Source organism: Oryctolagus cuniculus, chromosome X, assembly GCF_964237555.1.
Source record: "Oryctolagus cuniculus chromosome X, mOryCun1.1, whole genome shotgun sequence".
NCBI lineage: Eukaryota > Metazoa > Chordata > Mammalia > Lagomorpha > Leporidae > Oryctolagus > Oryctolagus cuniculus.
In genome coordinates this window covers 43,357,969-43,372,131 of record NC_091453.1, presented here as the reverse complement: position 1 = coordinate 43,372,131, position 14,163 = coordinate 43,357,969, and the positions used below count along the sequence as shown (strand labels likewise).

General features: G+C 39.0%; 1 protein-coding gene across 6 annotated transcripts in view; it reads left to right on the top strand.

Moving 5' to 3' along the window:
- Positions 1-14,163, top strand: part of LOC100358984 (vascular endothelial growth factor receptor kdr-like) — a 291,681-nt gene that overhangs the window by 107,882 nt on the left and 169,636 nt on the right. For all 6 annotated transcript variants that reach the window (XM_051827734.2, XM_051827731.2, XM_070067438.1 and 3 more), the window contains exons 8-9: positions 499-676; positions 2,053-2,170. In XM_051827734.2, coding sequence (XP_051683694.2) covers positions 499-676; positions 2,053-2,170 — 296 coding nt within the window. The remainder of the gene's footprint in view (positions 1-498; positions 677-2,052; positions 2,171-14,163) is intronic.

Here is a 14,163-nt window from a genome sequence, read left to right as displayed (position 1 = left end):
CTCATATGGATTTCTTTGGCTACCTTGTAGAGCCCTCTGACATTTTCTGTATCTGTATGCTCAATCATCTCAATTAAGTCTGTTTTCAATATGAACAAAGAATGGTGATTAGCTGGGAGTGTTTGAGAGGGATGGAGGGAGTTTGGACAAAAATAAATAGGGGAAGCTGGGTGTGGTTCATTAATTGTGACAAATATTTCATACTAACATGTTATATTAATAATAGGGAAACTGGGTGTTGGGCATTTGGGAACCCTTCATATTGCTTCAAATTCTGTTTGGGATGGGAGAAGGAGTAGGAGATAGGATGGTTTGCGGGTGGGAGGGTGGTTATGGGGGGAAAAACCTCTATAATCCCAAAAGTTGTACTTTTGAAATTTATATTTATTAAAAAAAGTTTTCTAAATTTTTTGTTAGGAAATAAAAAGTTCATTTAGAATTGCATAATAGATTAAAAGAAAAAGTGGAAAAAATTCTATTTTCTTTTCCCACCCACAGTCTAAGGTAACACCTAGGTGTTGCGAAGTTAAAAGGAACTTGTATAGAGGGTCCTCAGTATACAAAAGCTATAGCAACTTGACCATCTGGAATGTAACCATGGAAGACAAGGGTTTGTACATTTGCAGGGAAAAAACCAACACTACCCTGCAAGCCAATGTGACCATCACAGTGTACAGTACGTAAACTTTTCATTTCTGAACTACTCACTTTTCTCCTCTTGTAAATAGTGAATTTTTCAGTCGTACCTGTATTTTCTCTCTCAGTGTTGTGGTTTCTGTGGCTCACAGTCACAATATTTCAGAAATTGAATCAGAAAGTCTTGTAGATTTTCGAGGTTTCTTTTTCTGTTCCTTCACCCTGACACAAGGATTGCATGCTAGAGAATGTTGTGATTTAATTACATGCTTTTTCATGTTGTTGGATGGCTATAGTTGTATGTCTTAGGAACTTAGAGTGAGGTAGCCCATCAGTATTTTGTTCCAAGTAAAGATTAAATAATCTTGAATCTTTTTGCTAGTTTGCTGTGTTGTCTTGGACAACTTACTTCACCTCCCTGTGCTTCAATTTTCTAATTTATAATATATATGTTTGAAGATGCCTCTTGCTTGTTTTCCCATGACAGTGTTATCATGAATTGACTAATAGAATTATTAAGTGAACCCCATTTTGCCTATTTGCTCTGTGGTCATGAGCTCTTTACTTATAAACATACACACACACACACACACACACACAGGGTTTTATTTTTTAGTAAGACGTTTTACCACTTGTGGCTCCATTCAAACTTCTGCACCTTGATTATAAGGTAACAGCTCCTGGGTTCCTTGTAGCCAGTTTTAATTGTACCACATCAGCTGCAAGCAACCTGACTAAACGTAGCTTAAACTGTGAGGACATATAACACAGTGTTCAGAGGTGTACCGTTCCATGGTTTTTTGATTCAGTGAATATTGATAATCAATATCTTCTAGAAGCCAAGTGTCTTCCATTATTTACTCTGCCATTCTCAGTATCTTAAAAATACTCGGCATGTTGCCACAGTCTTAGAAACCATATGCCAACGATAACTTCCAGGGGCAGGGAAAAGAGAGGAAAATGCTCCTTTCTAAGGTTTTGCAAAACTTGTCCTAGAAGACTCCGAGCTTACTTCTCATATTTCTATATTGGTCAGAACTACATAACTTACTTGTGACTAAATAATCCCTGCAAGAAATAAGACCCGTATGATTAAATTTTTTCTCAACTCATGGGGTAGTACTACTTATTGGAGGCATTGAAAATGTATGAGGACATGTTTTCTTAGTCAAAACTATTGAGGATCACAAGCAGCATTCATAGGATAGAATGAGAATTATAAACATTCAGATTCAGGACAGCACTGCACAACAAAATGTTGTTCCTCTTAAAATGCTGACAGCACCACCCCTCCCAATTTCATATTGATGATCAATATTTTTTTTTGTCATTGGGTCTTGGAAGTCCATTATTGCTGATAAGAAGGGTGAACGAAATTGGCATTCAGTTTTAACTTCTTCATTTCTCCACTTCCAGAGAAACCATTCCTCAATGTGAGCTACAAGAGAAGCCGCATTTATGAGGTGACAGCTGGACAAAGTGTGCTCAAAATGGGAATAAGGGTGGATGCTTTCCCTCGCCCCAGTGTGACCTGGTAAGTGGACCTTCTTTCCTGGATTTTTCTGTTTGTGATTCTGTTAACCCAAAACCTAAAGATCCACTCCTTCAATACACCCTTTTAGCAGACTCTGGGCTAGGCATTATATGCTCAGTAAAATATTCTGACCCTATCCTTATTCTTAGGGCACTCAGAACCTTGGAAACTAGTGTTTTATCTCCTTCCAAATGTTTTTACATCTTTTCCTCCTTCCTCTCTCCATCCATTCTGTGTTTAGTAAAAGTGAGTTTTTTTTAACTTTTATTTGGTAAATATTAATTTCCAAAGTGCAATTTATGGATTACAATGGTTTTCCCCCCCGCAAAACTTCCCTCCCACTTGCACCCCTCCCATCTCGCACTCCCTCTCCCCTTCCATTAACATCAAGATTCATTTTCAATTATCTTTATATACAGAAGATCAATTCAGCATATATTCAGTAAAGATTTCATCAGTTTGAATCCACATAGAAACACAAAGTGTAAAATACTGTTTCATTACTAGTTATAGCATTACTTCACATTGGACATCACATTAAGGACAGATCCCACATGAGAAGTAAGCACACAGTGACTCCTGTTGTTGACTTAACAATTTGACACTCTTGTGTATGGCGTCAGTAATCTCCCTAGGCTCTAGTCATGAGCTGCCAAGGCTATTGAAGCCTTTTGAGTTCGCAGACTTCGATCTTATTCTGACAGGGTCTAGTCAAAGTAGAAGTTCTCTCTTCCCTTCAGAGAAAGGTACCTCCTTCTTTGATGGCCCTGTTCTTTCCACTGGGATCTCACTTGCAGAGATCTTTCATTCAGGTCTTCTTTTTCTTTTTTTTTTTCCAGAGTGTCTTGGCTTTCCATGCCTAAAATACTCTCATGAGATCTTCAGCCATATCCGAATGCCTTAAGGGCTGATTCTGAGGCCACAGTGCTGTTTAGGACATCTGCCATTCTATGAGTTTACTGTGTATCCCACTTCCCATGATGGATTGTTCTCTCCCTTTTTGATTCTATCAGTTAGTATTACAGATACTAGTCCTGCTTGTGTGATCCCTTTGACTCTTAGGCCTATCAGTGTGATCAGTTGTGAACTGAAATTGATCACTTGGACTAGTGAGAAGGCATTGGTACATGCAACCCTGATGGGATTGAATTGGAGTCCCCTGGTATGTTTCTAACTCTACCATTTGGGGCAAGTCAGCTTGAGCATGTCCCAAATGGTACATCTCCTCCCTCTCTTATTCCCACTCTTATGTTTAACAGGGATCACTTTCAGTTACATTTAAACACCTAAGAATAATTGTGTGTTAATTACAGAGTTCAACCAATAGTACGAGAACAAGAAAAAAAATACTAAAAGAAATAAAGTATTAAATTGTACGTCAACAGTCAGGAAAAGGGCTGTTCAAGTCACTATTTCTCATAGTGTCCATTTTACCTCAACAGATTTCCCCTATGGTGCTCAGTTAGTTGTCGCCGATCAGGGAGAACATAAGATATTTGTCCCTTTGGGATTGGCTTAATTCACTCAGCATAATTTTTTCCAGATTCCTCCATCTTGTTACAAATGACCAGATTTCATTGTTTTTGAATGCTGTATAGTATTCTGTAGAGTACATGTCCCATAATTTCTTTATCCAGTCTACTGTTGATGGGCATTTGGGTTGGTTCCAGGTCTTAGCTATTGTGAATTGAGCTGCAATAAACATTAGGGTGCAGACCGCTTGTTTGTTTGCCAATTTCATTTCCTTTGGGTAAATTCCAAGGAGTGGGATGGCTGGGTCGAACGGTAGGGTTATCTTCAGGTTTCTGAGGAATCTCCAGACTGACTTCCATAGTGGCTTAACCAGTTTGCATTCCTGCCAACAGTGGGTTAGTGTCCCTTTTTCCCCACATCCTCGCCAGCATCTGTTGTTGGTAGATTTCTGAATGTGAGCCATTCTAACTGGGGTGAGGTGAATCCTCATTGTGGTTTTGATTTGCATTCCTGATTGCTATTGATCTTGAACATTTTTTCATGTGCCTGTTGGCCATTTGGATTTCCTCTTCTGAAAAATGTCTATTGAGGTCCTTGGCCCATCTCTTAAGTGGGTTGTTTGTTTTGATGTGGAGTTTCTTGATCTCTTTGTGAATTCTGGTTATCAACCCTTTATCTGTTGCGTAGTTTGCAAATATTTTTCCCATTCTGTTGGTTGCCTCTTCACTTTCCTGACTGTTTCTTTTGCAGTACAGAAACTTCTCAATTTGATGCAATCCCAAATGTTAATTTTTGCTCCGACTGCCTGTGCTTCCGGGGTCTTTTCCATGAAGTCTTTGCCGGTACCTATATCTTGCAGGGTTTCTTCAATGTTCTCTAATAATTTGATGGTGTCAGGTCGTAGATTTAAGTCTTTAATCCACGTTGAGTGAATTTTTGTGTAAGGTGAAATGTACGGGTCTTGCTCATGCTTCTGCATGTGGAAATCCAGTTTTCCCAGCACCATTTATTGAATGGACTGTCCTTACTCCAGGGATTGGTTTTGGATACTTGATCAAATATAAGTTGGCTGTAGATGTTTGGATTGATTTCTGGTGTTTCTATTCTGTTCCGTTAGTCTATCCATCTGTTTCTGTACCAGTACCATGTGGTTTTGATAACTGCCCTGTAGTATGTCCTGAAAGTTGGTATTGTCATGCCCCCGGCTTTATTTTTTTTCTTACAGGATTGCTTTAGCTATTGGAGTTTTCCTGTGTCTCCATATGAATTTCCGCATCATTTTTTCCATATCTGAGAAGAATGTCTTCGGTATTTTGAGTGGTATTGCATTGAATCTATAAATTGCTTTTGGGAGAATGGACATTTTGTTGATATTGATTCTTCCAATACATGATCATGGGAGATTTTTCCATTTTTTGGTATCCTCTTCTATTTGTTTCTTTAAGGTTTTGTAATTTTCATTGTAGAGATCTTTAATCTCCTTGGTTAAGTTGATTCCAAGGTATTTGATTGTTTCTGTAGCTATTGTGAATGGGATTGATCTTAGAAGTTCTTTCTCAGCCATGGCATTGCTTGTGTATACAAAGGCTGTTGATATTTGTGCATTGATTTTATATCCTACTACTGTGCCAAACTCTTCTATGAGTTCCAATAGTCTCTTAGTAGAGTTCTTTGGGTCCCCTAAATAAAGAATCATATCATCTGCAAAGAGGGATAGTTTGAGTTCTTCCTTCCCAATTTGTATCCCTTTAATTTCTTATTCTTGCCTAATAGCTCTGGCTAAGACATCCAGAAGTATATTGAATAGCAGTGGTGAGAGTGGGCATCCCTGTCTGGTACCAGATCTCAGTGGAAATGATTCCAACTTTTCCCCTTTCAATAGGATGTTGGCCGTGGGTTTTTCATAAATTGCTTTGATTGTATTGAGGAAAGTTGCTTCCATACCTAGTTTGCTTAGAGTTTTCATCATGAAAGGGTGTTGTATTTTATCAAATGCTTTCTCTGTGTCTATTGAGATAATCATATGGTTTTTCTTCTGTAATCTGTTAATGTGGTGTATCACATTGATTGTTTTGCGAACATTGAACCATCTCTGCATACCTAGGATAAATCCCACTTGGTCTGGGTGGATGATCTTTCTGATGTGTTGTTGCATTCTATTGGCGAGAATTTTATTGAGGATTTTTGCATCTATGTTCATCAGGGATATTGGTCTGTAATTCTCTTTCAATGCTGCATCTTTATCCGGCTTAGGAATTAAGGTGATGCTGGCTTCATCGAAAGAATTTGGGAGGATTCCCTCTGTTTGGATTGTTCTGAATCGTTTGAGAAGAATTGGAGTCAGTTCTTCTTTAAATGTCTGGTAGAATTCAGCAGTGAATCCATCTGGTCCTGGGCTTTTCTTTGTTGGGAGGGCCTTTATTACTGTTTCAATTTCTGCCTCAGTTATGGGTCTGTTTAGGTTTTCTATGTCTTCCTGGTTCAATTTAGGTAGGTAGCTTGTGTCTAGGAATCTATCCATTTCTGATAGGTTTCCCTGTTTGCTGGCATACAAGTCCTTGTAGTAATTTCTGATGATTCTTATTTCTGTGGTTTCTGTTGTTACGTTTCCTTTTTCATCTCTGATTTTATTGATTTGGGTCTTTTCTCTTCTTTTTTTAGTTAGTTGGGTCAATGGCTTGTGAATTTTGTTTATTTTTTCAAAATACCAGCTCCTTATTTCACTGATTTTTTGTAATGTTTTTCTTGATTCAATCTTGTTGATTTCTTCTCTGATTTTAATTATTTCTCTTCTCCTACTAGATTTGGGTCTGGTTTGCTGCAGATTTTCTAGATCCTTGAGATGAATTGAAAGCTCATTTATTTGGTGCCTTTCCAATTTCTTGATGTAGGCACCTGTTGCTATAAACTTTCCTCTTAACAATGCTTTTGATGTATCCCATAAGTTTTGGTATGTTGTGCTGTTATCCTCATTTACTTCCAGAAAGTTTTTGATTTCTCTTTTGATTTCTTCTAGGATCCATTGTTCATTCAGGAGCATGTTGTTCAATCTCCATGTGTTTGCATATGCTCTAGGGATTCCTGAGTTGCTAATATCCAACTTCATTCCTCTATGGTCTGAGAAGTTGTATCGTATGATTCTAATTCTTCTGAATTTGCTGAGACTTGCTTTATGGCTAGTATGTGGTCAGTCCTGGAGTAGGTTCCATGTACTGCTGAGAAGAATGTAAATTCTTTACGTGTAGGATGAAAAGTTCTGTAGATATCTGTTAGATCCATTGGGGCTATAGTGTTGTTTAAATCTACTGTTTCCTTGTTGATCTTCTGTCTTGTTGATCTGTCTATTTGTGAGAGTGGAGTATTGAATTCCCCCAGTACCAATGTATTGGAGTCTAAGTCTCCCTTTAAGTCCCTTAACAAATCTTTTAAATAAACCGGTGCCCTGTAATTAGGTGCCTATATATTGATAATTGTTATATCTTCCTGTTGAATTGATCCCTTAATCATTATATAGTGCCCCTCTTTGTCTCTCTTAACAGTGTTTGTGTTAAAGTTCATGTTGTCGGATATTAAGATGGCTACACCCACTCTTTTTTAATTTCTGTTGGCATGGAATATCTTTTTCCAGCCTTTTACTTTCAGTCTGTATGCATCTTTGCTGGAAAGATGCGTTTCTTGTAAGCAGCAGACAGTTGGGTTTTGTTCCTTAACCCAATCAGCCGAACGCTGTCTTTTAACTGGACAGTTCAGGCCATTAACGTTCAATGTGACTATTGATAAGTAGTAGCTTTGCCCTGCCATTTCCCAAAGAGAAGTTCTAATATATGCTTTGAATTCCCTGTGATCTTTTGCTGTGAGGTTTCCTTCGTTTACCTTCTTTCACATTGATGACCGTGTTTTTGTGTTTCTGTGTGTAACAGATCTTTAAGCATCTTTTGCAGGGCTGGACGAGTGGTGACAAATTCTTTCAATTTCTGTTTGTTGTGAAAGGTCTTTATTTCACCTTCATTCACACATGAGAGCTTTGCACGATACAATATTCTGGGCTGGCAGTTTTTCTCTCTTAGTACCTGGGCTATGTCTCACCATTCACTTGTAGCCTGTAGGGTTTCTGATGAGAAGTCAGCTGTGAGTGTTATTGGAGATCCTCTGAGAGTAATCTGACGTTTCTCTCTTGCACATTTTAGAGTCTTTTCCTTATGTTTCACTGTGGTGAGTTTGATTAAAACATGACGTGGTGAGGATCTCTTTTGGTCATGTTTACTAGTGGTTCTATTTGCTTCCTGAACTAGGATGTCTCTGTTCTTCTCCAAACCCGGGAAGTTCTCTGCAAATATCTCACAAAAAAGGCCTTCTAATCCTTTCTCTCTCTCTCTCTCTATGTCTTCAGGAACTCCTAGAACTCGAATGTTGGTTTTTTCAATAGCATCCTGTAGATTTGTAACAATATTTTTTAGATTTCTAATTTCCTCTTTTCTTTGGTTTGACTGTATCCTTTCCTATGCTGTGTCTTCTACGTCCGATATTCTCTCTTCTGTTTCACTGACTCTGTTTTTAAGGCTCTCTAATGTGTTTGTCATTTGATCTATTGAGCTCTTCATTTCATTTTGATTTCTCTTCACTATCAAACTTTCCTGTTCTACTAGTTTCTCGTTTCATTTTGATTCCTCCTTAAGATTTCATTTTCATGAATGAGAGTTTCTATCCTGTCCAGTAAGGAATTCCGTAGCTCAAGCTTTTTTTTTTTTTTTGAAACTTCTAAATGTTCTTATCATAAATTTTTTGAAATTGGTGTCTTGCATTTCTTCCATCTCATCATCTTCATAATCTTGGCTTGGGGTGTCTTGTTCATTTGGGGGTGTTGTAATATCTTCATTGTTCTTGTTTCCTTGGTTTCTGCATTTGTTGCTTGGCATTTTGGACATATTCTTTGGATTCTTCTTCCCTCACTGTGGTGTTTTTTCTTACAGTCACTATGACTGTATTAAGTGGATTGTCTGCTTTTGATGGAGCCTTAGAGACTTGATTTGGTCTCTGTTTGGTTCCTTAGGGTTAAGGGTGTGCCAAAGGTGACACTCCCAGGTTAGGCGTGGTAAATCTCTCCCTTTCTTTTTTTTTTTTTTTTGATTCAGTAGGGAAGTAATTCTGCACAGCTGAGAGGAATTGAAGGTAGTTAGCAGGCCTATGATATACCCACAGGAGCCAGAGATCGGAAGCTCTTTCCCAAGGACCACACAAGGAATCTTCTGTCCTCAGTGTGGGCTCAAATTCTCCTGCAGTCTCCCACTGGGTTGCCAGGGTTACCGAATTGTAGTGTCTCTGGAGAATACTCATGTGAATTCCGTGAGATCTCTCCCACACCGTCTCTTTTTTCACAGTCTCAGTTCATTAGCACCACACATTCACTAGGTCCTAAATTCCTGTTATTTTACCCCTCCCCCCAGAGTCAGGTTTTTTGCTAGGCTGAGGGCGGGTGCAGCCCTGAAGTTGCACCGCTTATGACGTATGTCCAAAATGGCGCCTGCTGTTTGTCTTGCTCTCCTTTGAGAGGTGAGCATAGAGAGAGAAACTCGTGTCCATACCGGTCACTTTTTTTTTTCCTCTCTCTTCTAGTTAGCCTGGTGAACTTTTCCCCATGGGGTTTCAAGCCTTGTTCCCTCTAGTCTCCTCTTTCTGCTTTCCTGCCTGTGTCTCATGCTATTGAGCTTCGGATCACCTCACGTTCCAGTGCTGGTATGTTGATTCTGCCAATGGTGTCCCGAGCTATGGGCTCCCACGCTCTCCACGCAGGTCCACCGTGAATCACTAGTTCTGGAAGAGTTTCCTCTGCTGTTTCTTCCCCTTCTATTCCTTGAACCTGCAGTGTCTCCACTTTTATTAAACTGTCTCTTCCCGGACTATCAGGGTGCTCCCTTCCTATTCCGCCATCTTGCTGCTTTCTGAGTTTTACACTCTGAAAGAAGAGGAAGGAATTCGCTGGAAGGTAGTCAATTGAATTATTATTTTTTTTACATACATAGTTTTTATTTTTATTTTTTTAACTTTTATTTAATGAATATAAATTTCCAAAGTATGGCTTATGGATTACAATGGCTTCCCCCCATAACATCCCTCCGACCCGCAACCCTCCCCTTTCCCACTCCCTCTCCCCTTCCATTCACATCAAGATTCATTTTTGATTCTCTTTATATACAGAAGAGTAATTTAGCATACATTAAACAAGATTTCAACAGTTTGCTCTCCCACAGAAACATAAAGTGAAAAATAATAGATGATTTTTTAAATGATGATGAAATCAGATCAGACTTATTGTCATGTTTAATCCCTGTGAGAGTCAAGTTGGGAATTGATAATTTCTTTTTTTTTTACAGAAGATCAGTTTAGTATACATTAAGTAAAGCTTTCAACAGTTTGCACCCCCATAGAAACACAAAATGAAATATGCTGTTTGAGTACTCATTATAGCATCAAATCTCAATGTACAGCACATTAAGGACAGAGATCCTACATGAGGAGTAAGTGCACAGTGACACCTGTTGTTGACTTTACAAATTGACACTCCTGTTTATGGCATCAGCAATCTCCATATGCTCCAGTCATGAGTTTCCAAGGCTATGGAATCCTTTTGAGTTCACCGACTCTTATCTTGTTTAGACAAGGTCATAGTCAAAGTGGAGGTTCTCTCCTCCCTTCAGAGAAAGGCACCTCCTTCTTTGAAGACCTGTTCTTTCCACTGGGATCTCACTCACACAGATCTGTCATTTAGTTTTTTTTTTTTTTTTTTTTTTTTTTTTTGCCAGAGTGTCTTGGCTTTCCATGCCTGAAATACTCTCATGGGCTTTTTAGCCGGATCCGCATGTCTTTAGGGCTGATTCTGAGGCCAGAGTGCTGTTTAGGACATCTGCCATAATATGAGTCTGCTGTGTATCTCACTTCCCATGTTGGATCACTCTCCCCTTTATTTATTCTACCGGTTAGTATTAGCAGGTACTAGACTTGTTTATGTGATCCCTTTGACTCTTAGTCCTTGCATTATGATCAATTGTGAACAGAAATTGATCACTGGGACTAGTGAGATGGCATTGGTACATGGCACCTTGATGGGATTGAATTGGAGTCCCCTGGTATGTTTCTAACTCTACCGTTTGGGGCAAGTCAGCTTGAGCATGTCCCAAATTGTACATCTCTTCCCTCTCTTATTCCCACTCTTATGTTTAACAGGGATCACATTTCAGTTAAATTTCAACACTTAAGAATAACTGTGTATTAATTACAGAATTAAACCAGTCATATTAAGTAGAACAGACAAAAAAATACTTGAGGGATAATGTATTAAGTTGTTCTTTAACAGTCAGGACTATGCTGATCAAGTCACCGTTTCTCCTAGTATCTATGTCACTTCAACAGGTTTCCTTTTGTTATTTAGTCAGTTGTCACCGATCAGGGAGAAAATATGTTATTTGTCCCTTTGGGACTGACTTATTTCACTCAGCATGATGTGTTCCAGATTCCTCCATTTTGTTGCAAATGACTGGATTTCATTGTTTCTTACTGTGGTATAGTATTCTAAAGAGTACATATCCCATAATTTCTTTATCCAGTCTACCGTTGATGGGCATTTAGGTTGGTTCCAGGTCTTGGCTATTGTGAATTGTGCTGCAATAAACATTAGGGTGCAGACTGCTTTTTTGTTTGCCAATTTAAATTCCTTTGGGTAAATTCCAAGGAGTGGGATGGCTGTGTCGAACGGTAGGGTTATCTTCACGTTTCTGAGGAATCTCCAGACTGACTTCCATAGTGGCTTGATCAGTTTGCATTCCTGCCAACAGTGAGTTAGTGTCCCTTTTTCCCCACATCCTCGCCAGCATCTGTTGTTGGTAGATATATGTATGTGAGCCATTCTAACCGGGGTGAGGTGAAACCTCATTGTGGTTTTGATTTGCATTTCCCTGACTGCTAGTGATCTTGAACATGTTTTCATGTGCCTGTTGGCCATTTGGATTTCCTCTTTTGAAAAATGTCTATTGAGGTCCTTGGCCCATCTCTTAAGTGGGTTGTTTGTTTTGTTGTTGTGCAGTTTCTTGATCTCTTTGTAGATTCTGGTTATTAACCCTTTATCTGTTGCATAGTTTGCAAATATTTTTTCCCATTCTGTCGGTTGTCTCTTCACTCTCCTGACTGTTTCTTTTGCAGTACAGAAACTTCTCAATTTGATGCAATCCCAATAGTTGATTTTGGCTTTGGCTGCCTGTGCCTCCCGGGTCTTTTCCAGAAACTCTTTCCCTGTGCCAATATATTGAAGGGTTTCTCCAATGTTTTCTAATAACTTGATGGTGTCAGGTCGTAGATTTAGGTGTTTAATCCATGTTGAGTGGATTTTTGTGTAAGGTGTAAGGTAGGGGTCTTGCTTCATGCTGCTGCACGTGGAAATCCAATTTTCCCAGCACCATTTATTGAATAGACTGTCCTTACTCCAGGGATTGGTTTTAGATGCTTGATCAAATATAAGTTGGATTGATTTCTGGTGTTTCAATTCTGTTCCATTGGTCTATCCATCTGTTTCTGTACCAGTACCATGCTGTTTTGATTACAACTGCTCTATAGTATGTCCTGAAATCTGGTATTGTGATGCCTCCGGCTTTGTTTTTGTTGTACAAGTTTGCTTTAGCTATTCGAGGTCATTTGGGCCTCCATATGAATTGCAGCATCATTTTTTCTAGACCTGAGAAGAATGTCTTTGGTATTTTTATTGGTATTGCATTGAATCTATAAATTGCTTTTGGGAGAATGGACATTTTGATGATTTTGATTCTTCCAATCCATGAGCATGGAAGAGTTTTCCATTTTTTGGTATCCTCTTCTATTTTTTTTTAAGAAATGATAGCTTCTTTTATTTCTTTCTTCAAGAAATGAGAGCTTTGCAGGATATAATATTCTGGGCTGGCAGTTTTCTCTCTTAGTACCTGCGCTATATCTCGCTATTCCCTCCTACCTTGTAGGGTTTCTTATGAGAAGTCAGCTGTGAGTCTGTTTGGAGATCCTAAGAATAATCTGTTTCTCTCTTGCACATTTTAGGATCTTTTCTTTATGTTTCACTGTGGTAAATTTAATTACCGCGTGTCCTGGTGAGGATCTCTTTTGTCATGTTTATTGGAGGTTCTATGAGCTTCCTGTATTAGGATGTCTCTGTCCTTCTCCAAACCTGGAAAGTTCTCTGCTAGTATCTCACTAAAAAGGCCTTCTGATCCTTTCTCTCTATCCATGCCTTCAGGAACTCCTAGAACTCGAATGTTGGTTTTTTAAATAGTATCCTGTAGATTCCCAACCATATTTTTTAGATTTCTAATTTCCTCTTCTTTTCTTTGGTTTGACTGTATGTTTTCCTGTTCTCTGTCTTCTAAGTCCGATATTCTCTCTTCTGTTTCACTGACTCTGTTTTTTAGACACTCTGATGTTTTTTTCATTTGATCTATTGAGCTCTTCATTTCATTTTGATTTCTCTTCACTATCACACTTTCCTGTTCTACTAGTTTCTGAGTTTCATTTTGATTCTTCCTTAAAATTTCGTTTTCAGGAGAGATTTTCAATCCTGTCCAATAAGGATTTCTGTAGTTCAAGGATTTGCTTTTGAAAACTTCTAAATATTCTTATCATAAATTTTTTGAAATCCGTATCTTGCATTTCTTCTATTTCTTCATCTTCATAATCTTGGCTTGGGGTGTTTTGTTTATTTGGAGGCATCATAGTGTGATCGTTGATCTTGTTCCCTTGATTTTTGTATTTGTTGCTTGGCATAGTTAATTCTTCTTTCGTCACTGTGCATTTGTTTTTTTTTTTAAACTTTTTTTTATTTTACACTATGTCTGTGTTAAGTGGACTGTCTGTTGTTGGAGGAGCCTTGGAGGCTTGAGATGGGTGTGGCCTGAGAGTTCTGCTTGGTTCTTCCGGGTTATGGGTGTGCAAAGGTGACACCCTCAGGTTATGCGTGGTAAATATGTCTTTATTTATTTATTTATTTATTTAATCAGGAGGTAAGTAATACCACACCGCAAGGCTGTGCAGACTGGATGGTATTTAGCTTTCGATCTCTGGCTTCTACCCAAAGAGTCTGTGCAGGCTCCGTTTCTCCTCTGGACTCCCACTGGGTTGCCTAGGCTACTGAATTGTAGTGACTCAGTTCCTTATCTCTCCCCTGTTGTTATTTAAATCCAGAGTGTGGCCTGCTCTTTGTCTCTTGCTGGCCTTTGCAAGGTTGGGGGAGAGAGAAACTTGTCTGTACCAGTACCCCCCCCCCACCTTTTTTCCTTTTCTCGTGTAGTCAGTCTGGTGAACTTTCCCTCTCCCCTCTAGATTCTGACCGCCGTTTCCCTTCCAATGTCTCGGGTTACTGAGCTCACCTCCCCTTCCAGCGCAGATGTGTGGACTCGGAGCCCTGGGCGTCCCTGCTCTCCCAGCTGGTGCCTGTGTGACATCCACTCCCCTTCCTGCACTTGAATTATAAAATGTTACATTTTGAATCT